This window comes from Bombina bombina, chromosome 1 (assembly GCF_027579735.1).
Source record: "Bombina bombina isolate aBomBom1 chromosome 1, aBomBom1.pri, whole genome shotgun sequence".
Lineage (NCBI taxonomy): Eukaryota > Metazoa > Chordata > Amphibia > Anura > Bombinatoridae > Bombina > Bombina bombina.
In genome coordinates, this window is record NC_069499.1 from 1,215,149,216 (window position 1) to 1,215,171,130 (window position 21,915).

The 21,915-nt window shown below is 41.5% G+C and overlaps 1 protein-coding gene across 1 annotated transcript in view; it reads left to right on the plus strand.

The window, feature by feature from the left end:
* Positions 1-10,821, plus strand: part of LOC128642042 (protein NLRC5) — a 66,769-nt gene extending 55,948 nt beyond the window's left edge. The window contains exon 5 of the mRNA XM_053694693.1: positions 9,816-10,821. Within this exon, the coding sequence (XP_053550668.1) occupies positions 9,816-9,888 (73 nt within the window). The 3' untranslated portion in view covers positions 9,889-10,821. The remainder of the gene's footprint in view (positions 1-9,815) is intronic.
* The last annotated feature ends 11,094 nt before the right edge of the window (positions 10,822-21,915 follow it).

Consider the following 21,915-nt stretch of genomic DNA (forward strand, 5'->3'; position numbering starts at 1 on the left):
CACCCGCCTAACCCCTCTCAGGCTGTCCAGGCTCCTGGAACTCCCGGTCGGCAACAGGACAGCAGGACACCCGCTAACTTTACCCCTGGTCGCTCCAGCAACCATGTGCCCCAGAGCTCCGCTCTTTTGGGGATTAGTAGCCCCTAGGGAGGACAAGAGGTGGGGGAATTACCGGAGGGGAACTACTTTGGAAACCTGGGGTTTTGGACACCCCTAACCCCATAACTTCAACGGACTGTAACTCCGGTCCCCAGTAACGAATCATGCTGATTTTTGGACTGTGAAATCTGGGGACACCCTGGAAGTGCCACCGCTCCACCGGGATCATCCCGAAACTGCCACCCCTAAGTATTGAGATTATGTGGGACTGTGGCTCCTATGGAGGTGCCGGTCAGTCTGGAGGGGCGGGAATGGCGGGAAAATTGTGGGAATGTCCTTTGTGTTATCAAGATGAGCTGTGTGTATAAAAGGAGTGTATGTTTTACAATAAAGTCAGTTCTTGTTTAACCTGAATGCTAGTCTGTCTAGTTATTTGGGTTGGCTCCAGATCATATCACTTTCCTGGGCTACATAGCAGCCTGTTCCAGGCAGAGAAAGGATCATCAGGCAGAGCTACCCAGTCTGGGTAGCTGGAGTCTGCCACAGGGTGGGACCCTGGGTACTGATGCTGTCGGGCATCAGGGGTGGCTACAGGCTGTGGTCACTTGCCAGCTACATAGCTGCAGTTGGCAGGGAGGAAGCAGGACCTGTTTGGCGGAGCTACCCAGTCGGAGTAGCCGGGGTATCGGTCACATTGGCTGGCAGCGGTGGGATCTGCTTTTTTCACACGGTTTCTACTGACAGAGGCGACGTACCACAGTAGCCGGTAAATATGGAGGCAGAGTTCCTAGGTAGAGTACAAAAGATGCTGACCGGAACAAATGATCCTTGTTCAGAACATGATGTTCTGGCATGGAGGAACCTTGTCCTCCGAGACCTCTGGTGGGAGGCTCTTCAACAGGAGCAGGAAAATGGAAAGGTCCTCCCCACGAATGACACGAGATTCCAGGTTCGGTGGACCGTGAGAGTGCCTTTCCTGGGAGAACAGCCAAAGAAGGAATGGCTAGCGGTTCTACATAGACTGATCCAGCAAGAGATGTGGGTGGAGGATGGCTATCAAGCCCTCCAATGGCTCGCTATTTAAGCGCAGCCATGGCTGGAGGAAGGCTCCCCCACAGAGGGCTTTGGCTTCGGCGGCCCTGGATTGCTGTTTACAAAAAGGACAGAGGACCCACAGTTTGGGAGCGAGACAGACCAGGGTCTGGAGGATATCTCTGGGCTCCAAGAGGAACTGCTGGATCTCTTGGAGGAGACCTGGCTGCTGGACGATCTGGATTTTATAATTGACCAGGAAGAGGCACTGGTCAAGGAATAAAAGAGGCTGCTGGATCTCGCTAAGCAGCGTGCCAGGTGCATACAGATCTGGGGTGCAGCCCTCTGGGATTCATGGAGCTCGACCGTGGAGGAGTGGCAGCAAAGAAAAAGGGTACCAGGGCTGCGGGATCCTGATCAGCAGTCTGGCTCTGAGCTTATAGACTTGGACAAGGGAGGCACCCCAGCAGAAGCGCTGACAACAGGGCAGAGAGCCGCCGGCCTCTGCCCAGCACCTGTAACGGCTCCAGGAAACTTGAGAGCAGATGTAGTCGTCCTCCCTCCCCTTACAGAGAACCCTTTGCAGGGAGAGATGGATGTTGATAACTCTCCCCAGCGGCAGAGTCAGGAGCCAGGAGAGAAGACAGTCGGTCTCTCTCCCCAGCGGCAGAGCCATACCCTGGGAGTAGAGGTAGTTGTTCTCCCTCCCCGTAAACAGAACCCCTTTCGGGGAGAGGAGACAGTCGGTCTCTCTCCCCAGCGGCAGAGCCAGGAGCCGGGAGAGAAGACAGTCGGTCTCTCTCCCCAGTGGCAGAGCCATCCCCTGGGAGTGGAGGTAGTCGTCCTCCCTCCCCGTAAACAGAACCCCTTCCGGGGAGAGGAGACAGTCGGTCTCTCTCCCCAGCGGCAGAGCCATCCCCTGGGAGCAGAGGTAGTAGTCCTCCCTCCCCGTAAGCATAACCCCTTTCTGGGAGAGGAGACAGTCGGTCTCTCTCCCCAGCGGCAGATCCATCCTTCAGGAGCGGAGGTAGTCGTTCTCCCTCCCCTTACAGAGAAGCCCTTGCAGGGAGAGACGGGTATCGATATCTCTCCCCAGCGGCCAAATCCCTTTCTGGGAGAGGAGACAGTTGGTCTCTCTCCCCAGCGGCAGCACAGTTTCCCATGGAGCGGAGGTAGCAGACCTCCCTCCCCAGCGGTAGATCTCCTTCTCGGGAGAAGAGACAGACTCTCCCCTCAGTAGCTTGGCAGGGTCTCTACCCTTTTCTTGTCCCGGAGTATTTTTCACCAAGGGCAGGCGTTGCATTGGGCAAGGAGGATAAAAGTGTATACAGTTGGTGCCACATGTTTGGGCACCCGAGCTTTACCTGCCCCACCATGGAGCAACCTCCCCCTCTGGTCTGGGGTGGGAATACAGCTGGGAAACTGGCACTAGCTTTGTTTGTGGGTGGGTCAGCCAGTACTCAACAGAGTATCACAAAGGGAGACAGTTTGGCCATGGAACTTAAGGACACTGGAACTTGTGGAGCAGCAATTGTTTGGGAGCCAGCCTTAGCAAACTTGTTTGGGACTTTGCATTATGTGACTATCCCTGCGCCCAGGGCGCAGGGTTTAAATGCCAGCAGGAACCCCCCAGGATGCCCCAAGTTCTGGAGAGATGGGATTACCTCTCCCTGCAACCGAGAAGTGGAGGGCCACCGTTGGACAGCCCCAGGCTGACCCGTTAAGGGTCTAGCCGGGTCTGCCGAACTGGAGGGGGGGAGATGTCACAGATACCAGACAGCTAAGGCTACCCTCCACCCGCTTACAACCTCACCCCTGTTGTATCTCAGTGGTTTGGGGCTCCTCAGAGCAACCACAATCTCTGGAAGCTTTTGGTTGCATGGTTTTGTGTTCCAAACTTGTTTAGAAAAGAGCTGGTGTATGACCAGGAAAACCCTCCTAGGCTGGCCGGGCTCCTTAAACTCCGGGTCGGCCTCCTCACAATGGACACCCGCCTAACCCCTCTCAGGCTGTCCAGGCTCCTGGAACTCCCGGTCGGCAACAGGACAGCAGGACACCCGCTAACTTTACCCCTGGTCGCTCCAGCAACCATGTGCCCCAGAGCTTCGCTCTTTTGGGGATTAGTAGCTCCTAGGGAGGACAAGAGGTGGGGGAATTACCGGAGGGGAGCTCATTTGGAAATCAGGGGTTTTGGACACCCCTAACCCCATAACTTCAACGCACTGTAACTTTGGTCCCCAGTAACGAATCATGCTGAGTTTTGGACTGTGAAATCTGGGGACCGAGAGCTTTAAAATGACACCCTGGAAGTGCCGCCGCTCCACAGGGATAATCCCGAAACTGCCACCCCTAAGTATTGAGATTATGTGGGACTGTGGCTCCTATGGAGGCGCCGATCAGTCTTGAGGGGCGGGAATGGCGGGACAATTGTGGGAATATCCTTTGTGTTATCAAGATGAACTGTGTGTATAAAAGGAGTGTATGTTTTACAATAAAGTCAGTTCTTGTTTAACCTGAATGCTAGTCTGTCTAGTTATTTGGGTTGGCTCCAGCTAAAATCACTTTCCTGGGCTACATAGCAGCCTGTTCCAGGCAGAGAAAGGATCATCAGGCATTGCTACCCAGTCTGAGTAACTGGAGTCTGCCACAGGGTGGGACCCTGGGTACTGATGCTGTCGGGCATCAGGGGTGGCTACAGGCTGTGGTCACTTGCCAGCTACATAGCTGCAGTTGGCAGGGAGAAAGCAGGACCCGTTTGGCGGGAGCTACCCAGTCGGGGTAGCCAGGGTATCCGTCACACTTACATTTCTGTTTTTCAAATAAAGATAGCAAGAGAACGGAGACAAATTGATAATGGGATTAAATTAGAAAGTTGCTTAAAATTGTATGCCGTATCTGATTCATTAAATAAACAATACCTGAGTAAGTATGTACATTAGTGTCCCTTTAATGTACATACCAACTCAGGTATTTTTTAAGCTCAATCCAAGAGTCCTATCTATCAAGCCGTCAACTTTCTTGCATTCGATGGCACCAATACACTCGCCTAACATTGCAGCCGTGGACCTGAATAGGATCTCCATATTTATTAAAAAAGCCACGCACCAAGTACGGGGCGATGAGCAGTGGACTGTTGTTAACTAGCAGTCATCAATCTCGCTGCTATTCGGCTTTTTACCAACTTTATTTATACCCTGTCACTAAACACCGCCACTATACTAAATTGTTTAACCCCTATCCCGCCGCTCCTGGACCCCGTCGCAACTTTAATAAAGTTATTAACCCCTATCCCACCGCTCCCGGACTCCACCGCAACTAAATAAAAGTATTAACCCCCATTCCGCTGCTCCCGGACCCCACCGCAACTAAATAAATGTTATAACCCCTAAACCCCTGGCCTCCCACATCACTACCACTTACTAAACCTATTAACCCCTAAACCGCCAGCCCTTCACATCGCCATAAACTAAATTAAGCTATTAACCCCTTAACCTAACAACCCGCTAACTTTACATTAAAATTACAACATCCCTATCCTATAATAAATTTAAACTTACCTGTAGAATTAAATTAAACTATATTAAACTATTAAATAACCTATCATAACTATTATAATAAAATTAAATGAAACTATATTAAACTATTATTTAACCTACCATAACTATTATACTAAAATTAAATTAAACTATATTAAACTATTAATTAACCTACCCTAACTATTATACTAAAATTACATTAAACTACCAATTAAACATTAAACTACCAATTAAACATTAAACTACCGGGGGGCGGAGCCAGCAGCCTAGAGGAGCAGTCGCATGTTCATGGAGCTCTGACTCTAAATGCACACAAACTACACTAAAATAGCTATCAAAGTGTAAATTACAGTCTGAGAAGCTATGGGTTAACTACCTGACTACAGAACGATGAGAGGATCGCATCTCCTTATCAGCGCAGCAACTCAAAAGTGAGTCTAAGAGTTAGAATACAACCCATTGATAGCGGCCATGACTGTTACCTCCATCCACGCGGCATCTAAAACCGCTTGTATTAGTACACAAGGGGAACCTTTACCACTGTGAGCCGACTTCGACAATCTTTTTTAACTGCTGTTTAGAGGTCGCTTGCCTCTGTAATTTCACTGCCGGATGTGGTTCACCCTTAATAAACCTACTCTGCCTTTCTAAAAGACGGCGGCCATCTTACCACTTTCGTTATGGCTGATGCCCGCCAGCTACTTGTGGAGCTTAACAAACTTCTAATCCGACACCACAATAAGCTGGCTGCCGCTCTCGCTGGGGATGTTGAGTCGGCGGAGCTGTGCACAACACAGACAGCGTCGCTGCCAAGCCCAGAAGAGACTAACACTATCTGGAGAGCAGCTCCGGGGACCCGGCACTCTCCACGGGTCACTAGCTTTGTATCAGCCGCATCCGTGATGTTCCGGGAGGCAGAGGAGATCAACTGTGAGCCCTTAGTTACCAACGCGGCCATACAGCACTTTCTAATTGAGGATCTTACCCGCATGGCCGTCTTGACGGAGAAAGTAAGTCTGAGAATCCAAGCAAGTATAAAGGGACATAGTGCCACTAGCGATATCTGCCACTCTGGACAGCTATGGAACCTGCTCCCACCATCTAGATCAGCTGGCTTTGGAGATCGGTTGCTCCGGGGTGAGGATGTCTGGGGAGACTCTCCTCATCAATCTAAAACCGGAGTGGGATAGAAATAGTCGAATTCTACACTGACAGTACACTTGCAGCTGCTTGAACTGACTTACTGTTAGAATACTGTGATTGCTATCTTCATTGTTTCATCCTATTCTATTTGCATGGTTTAGTCGTTTTTTTTTCTGTACTTGCTATCTTATTATGTCTCCAATACTGTATTTAGCAGCCTGTCACTTCTCATAAAAATATGTATATAGTCAAAGAGCTAACTGACTCTAGCCCAACAGATGTATATAGCTCTTTGAAAAGCCCCGGTTATCATGTGAGCTCCTTGGGGAGTCTACGTGCGAACCGGAGTTATAACTTCGCTATGACTCCTCTCCATACTCATTTTGGTCTTGTTGCGACTATTCTGTTATAAAGTCAACATACATTTTTTATGTTATAATTTGTTTGTTCTGCTATGTTAAGCCTACAGGGTGTTAAGTATTTGGTGTGACCTATTCAAATAACAGTATGTTTTTGTGGCATCTTTAGCAGTCAGTATTAAATAAAAATATTTCTCAATTCCCTAAAAGCACCCTAAGTAACAATTCCTGAAATATCATGAAGCATTACTAGTTTATAAATTTGCTGCTTCGCATTGTTATTGTAGGCCTATCTCTGCAAGAATATATGTTGCGTTCATGAGTATTTTGAGTGAAAGCCATGGTATCTTTTAATCCCTGATTACCAAGATATAAGTTTATTTTGACAGATATTAATTACAAAAGCTTCTTCTAGATAATAGTGTAATCTTTATATATCATGCCAGGACTAAGTACTATAGACATGTTGAGACTTAAATGACTACCTACATGTTATATGTGCTGGAGGGAGGCAACTGATTTGTGTACACTGTTTTATGATGGGGTAGACTTCTACTTTCTGTCATGCCAGCCTGCGGTTGGGTATAGGGCCCGTATCCAACTAGCAAGGCTGTTAAAATACATCACTGTCACAACAGCTGATCTTTGCCCCTACTCCACACTCCCACAGACGCAGTGACACTGTAGATACATTCTGGTCTATACTATATGTACGCAGCTATATTTCCCTAATACCAAGCATTATCTTACTGCCCAGAATGATTTACACAACCTTTAGCTTCCTTGTTAAGCTTAGCTCCCCATTTTTTGCTCCGCTAGACTGACCTTCAGATTTAAAAATGCCCAGCGATATTTGCTTCAGCTCCACAACAACAGCAACTTTGATCCCCCCCACAGTCTATTAATGTATACATTTAGCATCATAGATCAACCATCTATCAATAGCACAGTCTCCCTAGTAAACCCCTTTGACTCTAGATATAAAGGAATTCTTATAACCTATTGCCTTCATAAGACATCACTTCTTTCCCCTGCAACAAAATGAACCCTCCGGATCAGAAGGGCGACATGTGTGGTTCTTTGTGGCCATACTGTAACCAATTTACTCTCTCAGTATTTACCCATAGTACCATGGTATGGACTTTACCTAAATTTTATAGGTCAGCAGGTCTGATCAACAATAATACTAATTAGCTAAATCTATAACCCTTAGCCATACCTTGCCTTCTTAGCAGCTCCACTTGGTCCCCTCCTCAGCATAACAACATTATCTATTGGATGCCCTACATTTTATACACTTCCTCTGACTCCTAGTCTCTAACCAGATATTATAATAATGTGAAGTACATTCTATCATACCCACCTTATTCAAATGCCCAGCTACTCCTATGTTATTCCTCACTATTAACAATTATCCTCTAGCCATGGTTTTTAGTCTTAATTTCCATTCACATTTCAATGACCACCTCCCCCCCCCCATCTCATAATGTACCTCCTAGGTAAGGAGGACTACCTATGCGGTTTTTCTAACCAGTACCGCAATTTACCCCATCTATTTTCTATGTTTTTATGTGTAGCTTTTCACTCTGTCATAAAATGGACTTTATTTCTACTACCTTGCCAAGCGAAATTGTTAAGCTTCACTTACAAATTGAGTTACAAGTTTTGAGTTTAGCATGTTCAATTTCACCATACTACTTATATATTACAAAAACTTGTTTTGCTGTGTTATAAGCAAAAAATAAATAAATAAGGAAGACACATGAAGACCATTTGCTGTTTACATGCTGTGTAGCGTATGCCATAACTATTGTTTATACTTGACTTACTTTGAGAATTTTGAATGCATTTCATTGACAAGTCTGTGTATTATAAACATTCCTACAGATCTAGCCTATGTATAACTTTACATCTCCGTATATTCTTATGTTTATATGGCTTCGTTATAATATGCATGTAACCTTATTGCTTTTTCTTTGTCTTCAATAAAAAGATTATTGAAAAAAAAAAAAAAAACATTAAACTACCAATTAAATGAACTGTATTACATATTTAAAAACCTAACCCTACACAAATGATTTAAATCTACAATTAAAAATTACTAAATAAACGCTATGTTCAAAAATAAAAAACACTAAGTTACAAAAAATAAAAAAACACAGTATCAAAAATAAAAAGAATTACACCTAATCTAATAGCCCTATCAAAATAAAAAAGCCCCCCCAAAATAAAAAAAACCCTAGCCTACAATAAACTACCAATGGCCCTTAAAATGGCCTTTTGTGGGGCATTGCCCCAAAGAAATCAGCTCTTTTACCTGTAAAAAACAATACGAACACCCCCCAACAGTAAAACCCACCACCCACACAACCAACCCCCCAAATAAAAACCCTATCTAAAAAACCTAAGCTCCCCATTGCCCTAAAAAGGGCATTTGTATGGGCATTGCCCTTAAAAGGGCATTTAGCTCTTTCACTGCCCAGACCCTACTCTAAAAATAAAACCCACCCAAAAAAACCTTAAATAAATCTAACACTAACCCCCGACGATCCACTTACAGTTTTTGAAGTTCCGCTTGAAGGATCCATCCAGCCGGCAAGAAGTCTTCATCCGGGCGGCCTCTATTATATTCATCCATCCGGCGAGGAGCACCGAGGATATATTTATTTAGTTGCGGTGGGGTCCAGGAGCAGCGGGATAGGGGTTAATAACATTATGTAGGTGGCGGCGATGTCGGGCAGCAGATTAGGGGTGTTTAGACTCAGGGTTTATGTTAGGGTGTTAGGTGTAAAAGTAACTGGTTTTCTACCATAGAAATCAATGGGATATCTGGCAGCATCGAACATAAGCTTTCGCTGCTTTCAGACTCCCATTAATTCCTATGGCATCTGCGGCCTCCAGGGTGGCGGATTGAAATCCAGGTATGCTGGGCCGGAATAGTCGTGAGCGTACCGATTAACTATTTGAAAAACTTCTAAAAAGTGTCATTTAGTGCCGAATGTGTATTCGGAACATCTGTAATGACGTAAGCATCGATCTGTGTCGGATTGGGATCGTATTTTACGTCACAGATTTCAACTTTTGCCGGTCTGTAGGCTTTCATAACTAGGTCGAATCAAGCTTGCCACAATTACGCTGCAGAATTCCAGCGTATTTCAGGTTGACGGCTTGATAAATATCCCCCAAGTAGAGTATCAAGTTAGTAGCAAACCATCTACGGCATGAGTTAAGGTTACACTTAGTCATATTTCTCCAGGATGATATGAGGTGGCTTTAAGTTTTTGAGGATTTCTGGTGGGTTGTTCATTACTTGTATGAAACATGTATATTTCCTCAGCTGTGTTAGCAGCAAAATGCCCATTTCTTCTCTTTGCGTTATGTCTTGTCCTATAATTCTGTAGCTACCTGTTTAAAATGAGATAATGTAATATGGCTCCTCACCTACCACAAATCAGTCGTATATTGGGAAATGCCCACTCTGCCTAAAACCAATGAAGGGAATAAAAATGTAAGAGTAAAATCATAAATAAAGTAAATAAATAAATGAGAACAAAATGGCTAACATACCTTTAAAAGGACATGACCATGATTTCAAAACAATGTAGCAATGCAACTGCAGACACCTAAACTATTTTTTGTTTTACAGTTTATGGGGCAATAAGATTTCGAAGGATGATGAAGAGAGACTACTGGAACAAGAGCCAAGGATAACATTTTGATTAACTCTAATATAATAGGTCAGCATTCTTGGCTTCCAATGAGGGAAACCGTTCAATATAAATTCCTGTATGGGGCCTGATCACAAATTTGAATGCTTTATTGAACTACAGAAGCCAGAGAAGAATCCCATCAAGTTGAATGCTGCTTGATGCACTGTGCATTTGCTGATTCACTGGAATTATTTAGGTGTCCATCATCTAATCCTTAATAGCTTAAAGGGACAGTCAACACCAGAATTTTTGTTGTTTAAAAAGAAAGATAATGCCTTTATTACCCATTCCCCAGTTTTGCACAACCAACACTGTTATAGAAATACAGTTCTGTGATTACCTTGTATCTATGCTTCTGCAAACTACCACCTTATTTCAGTTCTTTTGACAGACTTGCATTTTAGTCAATCAGTGCTCACTCTAGGGTAACTTCACATGCATGAGCTCAATGTTATCTATATGAAACACATGAACTAATGCCCTCTAGTGGTCAAAATACATTCAGATTAGAGACAGTATTCAAGGTCTAAGAAATTTGCATATGAACCTCCTAGTTTTAGCTTTCAACTAAGAATACCAAGAGAACAAAGCAAAATTGGTGATAAAAGTAAATTGGAAAGTTGTTTAATATTATATTCCCAATTTAAATCAAGAAAGTTTTTTTTGGACTTGACTGTCCCTTTAACTACTGACTTTTCTACTAAAGTGTATGGTATTTTTTTTGTAAGTAAATCAGTTGATAAATTGTGATAAAGTTATAGTTTTCACTCCATGGCAGCAAGCTTCATAAATCTGTTACTATTTAAATTAAATTATATGTAAATAAGAATAGGTTTTAAATGTGATGTATATAATGTAAATCTGGTATAAATATGCTCTGTTATATTTTTAAAAGATCTGCACTCTAGTATTTAAAGTTTACAATAAAAATACTTTTCAGAATTTGTTTAAACAGTCGTTTTTACATAAGCAAAACTTTCATTTAAATGGCTGGTTTTTGTTATGTCAATACTTTTTAAAAGGATAGTTCGAGCTTATCACACTGTTTTTTTTTAATAAATGTAGTTTTTATTAAAGAGAGAGACCTAGATTTGGAGTTTGGCGTTAGCCGTGAAAACCAGCGTTAGAGGCTCCTAACGCTGGTTTTAGGCTACCGCCGGTATTTGGAGTCACTCAAAATAGGGTCTAACGCTCACTTTTCATCCGCGACTTTTCCATACCGCAGATCCCCTTACGTAAATTGCGTATCCTATCTTTTCAATGGGATCTTTCTAACTCCGGTATTTAGAGTCGTGTCTGAAGTGAGCGTTAGACATCTAACGACAAAACTCCAGCCGCAGGAAAAAAGTCAGTAGTTAAGAGCTTTCTGGGCTAACGCCGGTTTATAAAGCTCTTAACTACTGTACTCTAAAGTACACTAACACCCATAAACTACCTATGTACCCCTAAACCGAGGTCCCCCCACATCGCTGACACTCGAATAATTTTTTTTAACCCCTAATCTGCCGACCGCCACCTACGTTATCCTTATGTACCCCTAATCTGCTGCCCCTAACACCGCCGACCCCTGTATTATATTTATTAACCCCTAACCTGCCCCCCACAACGTCGCCTCCACCTAACTACACTTATTAACACCTAATCTGCCGACCGCAAAGCGCCGCCACCTACGTTATCCTTATGTACCCCTAATCTGCTGCCCCTAACACCGCCGACCCCTATATTATATTTATTAACCCCTAATCTGCCCCCCTCAACGTCGCCGACACCTGCCTACACTTATTAACCCCTAATCTGCCGAGCGGACCGCACCGCTACTATAATAAAGTTATTAACCCCTAATCCGCCTCACTAACCCTATAATAAATAGTATTAACCCCTAATCTGCCCTCCCTAACATCGCCGACACCTAACTTCAATTATTAACCCCTAATCTGCCGACCGGAGCTCACCGCTATTCTAATAAATGTATTAACCCCTAAAGCTAAGTCTAACCCTAACACTAACACCCCCCCTAAATTAAATATAATTTACATCTAACGAAATTAATTAACTCTTATTAAATAAATTATTCCTATTTAAAGATAAATACTTACCTGTAAAATAAATCCTAATATAGCTACAATATAAATTATAATTATATTATAGCTATTTTAGGATTTATATTTATTTTACATAGTTAAGAACTATTTAATAGCTAAAATAGTTAAAATAATTACAAATTTACCTGTAAAATAAATCATAACCTAAGTTACAATTAAACCTAACACTACACTATCAATAAATTAATTAAATAAACTACCTACAATTACCTACAATTAACCTAACACTACACTATCAATAAATTAATTAAATACAATTCCTACAAATAAATACAATTAAATAAACTAGCTAAAGTACAAAAAATAAAAAAGAACTAAGTTACAAAAAATAAAAAAATATTTACAAACATAAGAAAAATATTACAACAATTTTAAACTAATTACACCTACTCTAAGCCCCCTAATAAAATAACAAAGCCCCCCAAAATAACAAAATGCCCTACCCTATTCTAAATTACTACATTTCAAAGCTCTTTTACCTTACCAGCCCTGAACAGGGCCCTTTGCGGGGCATGCCCCAAGAAATTCAGCTCTTTTGCCTGTAAAAAAAAACATACAATACCCCCCCCCCCAACATTACAACCCACCACCCACATACCCCTAATCTAACCCAAACCCCCCTTAAATAAACCTAACACTAAGCCCCTGAAGATCTTCCTACCTTGTCTTCACCCTACCAGGTTCACCGATCCGTCCTGAAGAGCTCCTCCGATGTCCTGATCCAAGCCCAAGCGGGGGGCTGAAGAGGTCCATGATCCGGCTGAAGTCTTCATCCAAGCGGGGCAGAAGAGGTCTTCCATCCAATTGAAGTCTTCATCCAAGCGGCATCCATCCGGAGCGAAGCGGCAGCATCCTGAAGACCTCCACCGCGGAACATCCATCCTGGCCGACGACTGAACGACGAATGACGGTTCCTTTAAATGACGTCATCCAAGATGGCGTCCCTCGAATTCCGAATGGCTGATAGGATTCTATCAGCCAATCGGAATTAAGGTAGGAATATTCTGATTGGCTGATGGAATCAGCCAATCAGAATCAAGTTCAATCCGATTGGCTGATCCAATCAGCCAATCAGATTGAGCTTGCATTCTATTGGCTGATCGGAACAGCCAATCAGAATATTCCTACCTTAATTCCGATTGGCTGATAGAATCCTATCAGCCAATCGGAATTCGAGGGACGCCATCTTGGATGACGTCATTTAAAGGAACCGTCATTCGTCGTTCAGTCGTCGGCCAGGATGGATGTTCCGCGGTGGAGGTCTTCAGGATGCTGCCGCTTCGCTCCGGATGGATGCCGCTTGAATGAAGACTTCAATCGGATGGAAGACCTCTTCTGCCCCGCTTGGATGAAGACTTCAGCCGGATCATGGACCTCTTCAGCCCCCCGCTTGGGCTTGGATCAGGACATCGGAGGAGCTCTTCAGGACGGATCGGTGAACCTGGTAGGGTGAAGACAAGGTAGGAAGATCTTCAGGGGCTTAGTGTTAGGTTTATTTAAGGGGGGTTTGGGTTAGATTAGGGGTATGTGGGTGGTGGGTTGTAATGTTGGGGGGGGTATTGTATGTTTTTTTTTACAGGCAAAAGAGCTGAATTTCTTGGGGCATGCCCCGCAAAAGGCCCTGTTCAGGGCTGGTAAGGTAAAAGAGCTTTGAAATGTAGTAATTTAGAATAGGGTAGGGCATTTTGTTATTTTGGGGGGCTTTGTTATTTTATTAGGGGGCTTAGAGTAGGTGTAATTAGTTTAAAATTGTTGTAATATTTTTCTTATGTTTGTAAATATTTTTTTATTTTTTGTAGCTTAGTTCTTTTTTATTTTTTGTACTTTAGTTAGTTTATTTAATTGTATTTATTTGTAGGAATTGTATTTAATTAATTTATTGATAGTGTAGTGTTAGGTTAATTGTAGGTAATTGTAGGTAGTTTATTTAATTAATTTATTGATAGTGTAGTGTTAGGTTTAATTGTAACTTAGGTTATGATATATTTTACAGGTAAATTTGTAATTATTTTAACTATTTTAGCTATTAAATAGTTCTTAACTATTTAATAGCTATTGTACCTGGTTAAAATAAATTCAAAGTTACCTGTAAAATAAATATAAATCCTAAAATATCTATAATATAATTATAATTTATATTGTAGCTATATTAGGGTTTATTTTACAGGTAAGTATTTAGCTTTAAATAGGAATAATTTATTTAATAAGAGTTAATTAATTTTGTTAGATGTAAATTATATTTAATTTAGGGGGGTGTTAGGGTTAGACTTAGCTTTAGGGGTTAATACATTTATTAGAATAGTGGTGAGCTCCGGTCGGCAGATTAGGGGTTAATAATTGAAGTTAGGTGTCGGCGATGTTAGGGAGGGCAGATTAGGGGTTAATACTATTTATTATAGGGTTAGTGAGGCGGATTAGGGGTTAATAACTTTATTATAGTAGCGGTGCGGTCCGCTCGGCAGATTAGGGGTTAATAAGTGTAGGCAGGTGGAGGCGACGTTGTGGGGGGCAGATTAGGGGTTAATAAATATAATATAGGGGTCGGCGATGTTAGGGCAGCAGATTAGGGGTACATAGGGATAATTTAAGTAGCAGCGGTTTACGGAGCGGAAGATTAGGGGTTAATAATAATATGCAGGGGTCAGCGATAGCGGGGGCGGCAGATTAGGGGTTAATAAGTGTAAGGTTAGGGGTGTTTAGACTCGGGGTACATGTTAGAGTGTTAGGTGCAGACGTAGGAAGGGTTACCGCATAGCAAACAATGGGGCTGCGTTAAGAGCTGAACGCTGCTTTTTTGCAGGTGTTAGGTTTTTTTCCAGCTCAAACAGCCCCATTGTTTCCTATGGGAGAATCGTGCACGAGCACGTTTTTGAGGCTGGCCGCTTGCGTAAGCAACTCTGGTATCGAGAGTTGAAGCTGCGTTAAAAATGCTCTACGCTCCTTTTTTGGAGCCTAACGCAGCCTTTATGTGGACTCTCGATACCAGAGTTATTTTTATGGTGCGGCCAGAAAAAAGCCGGCGTTAGTTTTTCGGGTCGTTACCGACAAAACTCCAAATCTAGCCGAGAGAAAGGTCAAAACTGATATGTAAATGGGCATATTTCACTTTTAAATATCAGAATTTTTGCAATATAAATTCCTGTATGGGGCCTGATCACAAATTTGAATGCTTTATTGAACTACAGAAGCCAGAGAAGAATCCCATCAAGTTGAATGCTGCTTGATGCACTGTGCATTTGCTGATTCACTGGAATTATTTAGGTGTCCATCATCTAATCCTTAATAGCTTAAAGGGACAGTCAACACCAGAATTTTTGTTGTTTAAAAAGAAAGATAATGCCTTTATTACCCATTCCCCAGTTTTGCACAACCAACACTGTTATAGAAATACAGTTCTGTGATTACCTTGTATCTATGCTTCTGCAAACTACCACCTTATTTCAGTTCTTTTGACAGACTTGCATTTTAGTCAATCAGTGCTCACTCTAGGGTAACTTCACATGCATGAGCTCAATGTTATCTATATGAAACACATGAACTAATGCCTTCTAGTGGTCAAAATACATTCAGATTAGAGACAGTATTCAAGGTCTAAGAAATTTGCATATGAACCTCCTAGTTTTAGCTTTCAACTAAGAATACCAAGAGAACAAAGCAAAATTGGTGATAAAAGTAAATTGGAAAGTTGTTTAATATTATATTCCCAATTTAAATCAAGAAAGTTTTTTTTGGACTTGACTGTCCCTTTAACTACTGACTTTTCTACTAAAGTGTATGGTATTTTTTTTGTAAGTAAATCAGTTGATAAATTGTGATAAAGTTATAGTTTTCACTCCATGGCAGCTAGCTTCATAAATCTGTTACTATTTAAATTAAATTATATGTAAATAAGAATAGGTTTTAAATGTGATGTATATAATGTAAATCTGGTATAAATATGCTCTGTTATATTTTTAAAAGATCTGCACTCTAGTATTTAAAGTTTACAATAAAAATACTTTTCAGAATTTGTTTAAACAGTCGTTTTTACATAAGCAAAACTTTCATTTAAATGGCTGGTTTTTGTTATGTCAATACTTTTTAAAAGGATAGTTCGAGCTTATCACACTGTTTTTTTTTAATAAATGTAGTTTTTATTAAAGAGAGAGACCTAGATTTGGAGTTTGGCGTTAGCCGTGAAAACCAGCGTTAGAGGCTCCTAACGCTGGTTTTAGGCTACCGCCGGTATTTGGAGTCACTCAAAATAGGGTCTAACGCTCACTTTTCATCCGCGACTTTTCCATACCGCAGATCCCCTTACGTAAATTGCGTATCCTATCTTTTCAATGGGATCTTTCTAACTCCGGTATTTAGAGTCGTGTCTGAAGTGAGCGTTAGACATCTAACGACAAAACTCCAGCCGCAGGAAAAAAGTCAGTAGTTAAGAGCTTTCTGGGCTAACGCCGGTTTATAAAGCTCTTAACTACTGTACTCTAAAGTACACTAACACCCATAAACTACCTATGTACCCCTAAACCGAGGTCCCCCCACATCGCTGACATTCGAATAATTTTTTTTAACCCCTAATCTGCCGACCGCCACCTACGTTATCCTTATGTACCCCTAATCTGCTGCCCCTAACACCGCCGACCCCTGTATTATATTTATTAACCCCTAACCTGCCCCCCACAACGTCGCCTCCACCTAACTACACTTATTAACACCTAATCTGCCGACCGCAAAGCGCCGCCACCTACGTTATCCTTATGTACCCCAAATCTGCTGCCCCTAACACCGCCGACCCCTATATTATATTTATTAACCCCTAATCTGCCCCCCTCAACGTCGCCGACACCTGCCTACACTTATTAACCCCTAATCTGCCGAGCGGACCGCACCGCTACTATAATAAAGTTATTAACCCCTAATCCGCCTCACTAACCCTATAATAAATAGTATTAACCCCTAATCTGCCCTCCCTAACATCGCCGACACCTAACTTCAATTATTAACCCCTAATCTGCCGACCGGAGCTCACCGCTATTCTAATAAATGTATTAACCCCTAAAGCTAAGTCTAACCCTAACACTAACACCCCCCTAAATTAAATATAATTTACATCTAACGAAATTAATTAACTCTTATTAAATAAATTATTCCTATTTAAAGATAAATACTTACCTGTAAAATAAATCCTAATATAGCTACAATATAAATTATAATTATATTATAGCTATTTTAGGATTTATATTTATTTTACAGGTAACTTTGTATTTATTTTAACCAGGTACAATAGCTATTAAATAGTTAAGAACTATTTAATAGCTAAAATAGTTAAAATAATTACAAATTTACCTGTAAAATAAATCATAACCTAAGTTACAATTAAACCTAACACTACACTATCAATAAATTAATTAAATAAACTACCTACAATTACCTACAATTAACCTAACACTACACTATCAATAAATTAATTAAATACAATTCTTACAAATAAATACAATTAAATAAACTAGCTAAAGTACAAAAAATAAAAAAGAACGAAGTTACAAAAAATAAAAAAATATTTACAAACATAAGAAAAATATTACAACAATTTTAAACTAATTACACCTACTCTAAGCCCCCTAATAAAATAACAAAGCCCCCCAAAATAACAAAATGCCCTACCCTATTCTAAATTACTACATTTCAAAGCTCTTTTACCTTACCAGCCCTGAACAGGGCCTTTTGCGGGGCATGCCCCAAGAAATTCAGCTCTTTTGCCTGTAAAAAAAAACATACAATACCCCCCCCCAACATTACAACCCACCACCCACATACCCCTAATCTAACCCAAACCCCCCTTAAATAAACCTAACACTAAGCCCCTGAAGATCTTCCTACCTTGTCTTCACCCTACCAGGTTCACCGATCCATCCTGAAGAGCTCCTCCGATGTCCTGATCCAAGCCCAAGCGGGGGGCTGAAGAGGTCCATGATCCGGCTGAAGTCTTCATCCAAGCGGGGCAGAAGAGGTCTTCCATCCAATTGAAGTCTTCATCCAAGCGGCATCCATCCGGAGCGAAGCGGCAGCATCCTGAAGACCTCCACCGCGGAACATCCATCCTGGCCGACGACTGAACGACGAATGACGGTTCCTTTAAATGACGTCATCCAAGATGGCGTCCCTCGAATTCCGAATGGCTGATAGGATTCTATCAGCCAATCGGAATTAAGGTAGGAATATTCTGATTGGCTGATGGAATCAGCCAATCAGAATCAAGTTCAATCCGATTGGCTGATCCAATCAGCCAATCAGATTGAGCTTGCATTCTATTGGCTGATCGGAACAGCCAATCAGAATATTCCTACCTTAATTCCGATTGGCTGATAGAATCCTTTCAGCCAATCGGAATTCGAGGGACGCCATCTTGGATGACGTCATTTAAAGGAACCGTCATTCGTCGTTCAGTCGTCGGCCAGGATGGATGTTCCGCGGTGGAGGTCTTCAGGATGCTGCCGCTTCGCTCCGGATGGATGCCGCTTGAATGAAGACTTCAATCGGATGGAAGACCTCTTCTGCCCCGCTTGGATGAAGACTTCAGCCGGATCATGGACCTCTTCAGCCCCCCGCTTGGGCTTGGATCAGGACATCGGAGGAGCTCTTCAGGACGGATCGGTGAACCTGGTAGGGTGAAGACAAGGTAGGAAGATCTTCAGGGGCTTAGTGTTAGGTTTATTTAAGGGGGGTTTGGGTTAGATTAGGGGTATGTGGGTGGTGGGTTGTAATGTTGGGGGGGGTATTGTATGTTTTTTTTTACAGGCAAAAGAGCTGAATTTCTTGGGGCATGCCCCGCAAAGGGCCCTGTTCAGGGCTGGTAAGGTAAAAGAGCTTTGAAATGTAGTAATTTAGAATAGGGTAGGGCATTTTGTTATTTTGGGGGGCTTTGTTATTTTATTAGGGGGCTTAGAGTAGGTGTAATTAGTTTAAAATTGTTGTAATATTTTTCTTATGTTTGTAAATATTTTTTTATTTTTTGTAACTTAGTTCTTTTTTATTTTTTGTACTTTAGTTAGTTTATTTAATTGTATTTATTTGTAGGAATTGTATTTAATTAATTTATTGATAGTGTAGTGTTAGGTTAATTGTAGGTAATTGTAGGTAGTTTATTTAATTAATTTATTGATAGTGTAGTGTTAGGTTTAATTGTAACTTAGGTTATGATTTATTTTACAGGTAAATTTGTAATTATTTTAACTATTTTAGCTATTAAATAGTTCTTAACTATTTAATAGCTATTGTACCTGGTTAAAATAAATTCAAAGTTACCTGTAAAATAAATATAAATCCTAAAATATCTATAATATAATTATAATTTATATTGTAGCTATATTAGGGTTTATTTTACAGGTAAGTATTTAGCTTTAAATAGGAATAATTTATTTAATAAGAGTTAATTAATTTTGTTAGATGTAAATTATATTTAACTTAGGGGGGTGTTAGGGTTAGACTTAGCTTTAGGGGTTAATACATTTATTAGAATAGTGGTGAGCTCCGGTCGGCAGATTAGGGGTTAATAATTGAAGTTAGGTGTCGGCGATGTTAGGGAGGGCAGATTAGGGGTTAATACTATTTATTATAGGGTTAGTGAGGCGGATTAGGGGTTAATAACTTTATTATAGTAGCGGTGCGGTCCGCTCGGCAGATTAGGGGTTAATAAGTGTAGGCAGGTGGAGGCGACGTTGTGGGGGGCAGATTAGGGGTTAATAAATATAATATAGGGGTCGGCGATGTTAGGGCAGCAGATTAGGGGTACATAGGGATAATTTAAGTAGCGGCGGTTTACGGAGCGGAAGATTAGGGGTTAATAATAATATGCAGGGGTCAGCGATAGCGGGGGCGGCAGATTAGGGGTTAATAAGTGTAAGGTTAGGGGTGTTTAGACTCGGGGTACATGTTAGAGTGTTAGGTGCAGACGTAGGAAGGGTTACCGCATAGCAAACAATGGGGCTGCGTTAAGAGCTGAACGCGGCTTTTTTGCAGGTGTTAGGTTTTTTTTCAGCTCAAACAGCCCCATTGTTTCCTATGGGAGAATCGTGCACGAGCGCGTTTTTGAGGCTGGCCGCTTGCGTAAGCAACTCTGGTATCGAGAGTTGAAGCCGCGTTAAAAATGCTCTACGCTCCTTTTTTGGAGCCTAACGCAGCCTTTATGTGGACTCTCGATACCAGAGTTATTTTTATGGTGCGGCCAGAAAAAAGCCGGCGTTAGTTTTTCGGGTCGTTACCGACAAAACTCCAAATCTAGCCGAGAGAAAGGTCAAAACTGATATGTAAATGGGCATATTTCACTTTTAAATATCAGAATTTTTGCATTTTACTTCCATTAGCAAAAATGCTTCTAGTAAGTTACTACATACGCACATATGCTGTGAGTTCCTTGTGCACCAGCATTCTCAGAGAGTCAGCAGTGGTTTGAGTGACACAAATGTAGTCTTCACAGACACAATACACTGCTGCTCTGAGCTTGATTACTAGTCCATGTGTAAGATTGTATGTAAGGTTATAAAAGCTGTGTATTTTGTTATTATTATTATTACTAATTACAATTCTTTATATACAAGACTGGAATATAGCTGGGCAATGAGAAAGCAATAAATGGTGAATATACAAAAGATTATAAGCCAATGCAGAGATATGTGGGTATTACAAGTTGAAAGTAAATTGCGCACGAGCGAAACCCAAAGCATGATAACTTCAGTACCTCATTAACTTCTTCTCCTAGACTTCAATAGAGAGCCCTGACGGGGGGGGGGGAAACAACACCACTTTAGACCTGCAGCACTACCAACAATAAACCCGTAGGTAGTTATAAATATTTGCATTCCAATGTTCTTCACATAGAAGAAAATGTTTTTATTTTTAAATATTTATTTCTATATGTATATCTGATAAAAAAAAATGGTAAATACATATCTATACCTATAAATCTATATGAATGTATACAGGTATATATATATATATATATATATATATATATATATATATACAGTATTTCACAAAAGTGAATACACCCCTCACATTTTTGTAAATATTTTATTATATCTTTTTATGTGACAACACTAAAGAAATGACACTTTGCTACAATGTAACGTAGTGAGTGTACAGCCTGTATAACAGTGTAAATTTGCTGTCCCCTCAAAATAATTCAACACACAGCCATTAATGTCTAAACCGTTGGCAACAAAAGTGAGTACACCCCTAAGTTGAGATGTCCAAATTGGGCCCAATTAGCCATTTTCCCTCCCCGGTGTCATGTGACTCGTTAGTGTTGCAAGGTCTCAGGTGTGAATGGGGAGCAGCTGTGTTAAATTTGGTGTTATCGCTCTCACACTCTCTCATACTGGTCACTCGAAGTTCAACAAGGCACCTCATGGCAAATAGCTCTCTGAGGATATTTTTATTCTTTATTTATAAAGCGCCAACAGATTCTGCAGCGCTGCCCATGGGTACAAGGATAACAGTTCAATGGAGAAACAATAAAAAAAAACAATTTTACAGACAGATACAGGGGGAATTGAGGGCCCTAATCCCGTGGGAACTTACAATCTAAATGGGTAGGAGAATGGGAAACAGGAGGTGGGGACTGCAAAGATGAGAATGAAATTAGTGAGGATATAGATGAGGATAACTGTTAGTTAAGTGAAGTTAATTTGTTAATGAGTTGGGTGATAAGCTTCCCTGAACAGAAAGGTCTTAAGGGATCATTTAAAGGAGAAGAGGTTAGGGGAAGTCTGACAGCTCGAGGAAGTGCATTCCAGAGGGTTGGTGCCGCACGAGAGAAGTCCTGTAGTCTAACATGAGAGGAGGTGATGGTAGAGAATGCAAGAATTAGGTCATTGTTGGATCTTAGAGGGTTGGCAGGAGTATATTTGTTGATGAGTGAGGACAGGTAGGGTGGGGAAGTTTTGGT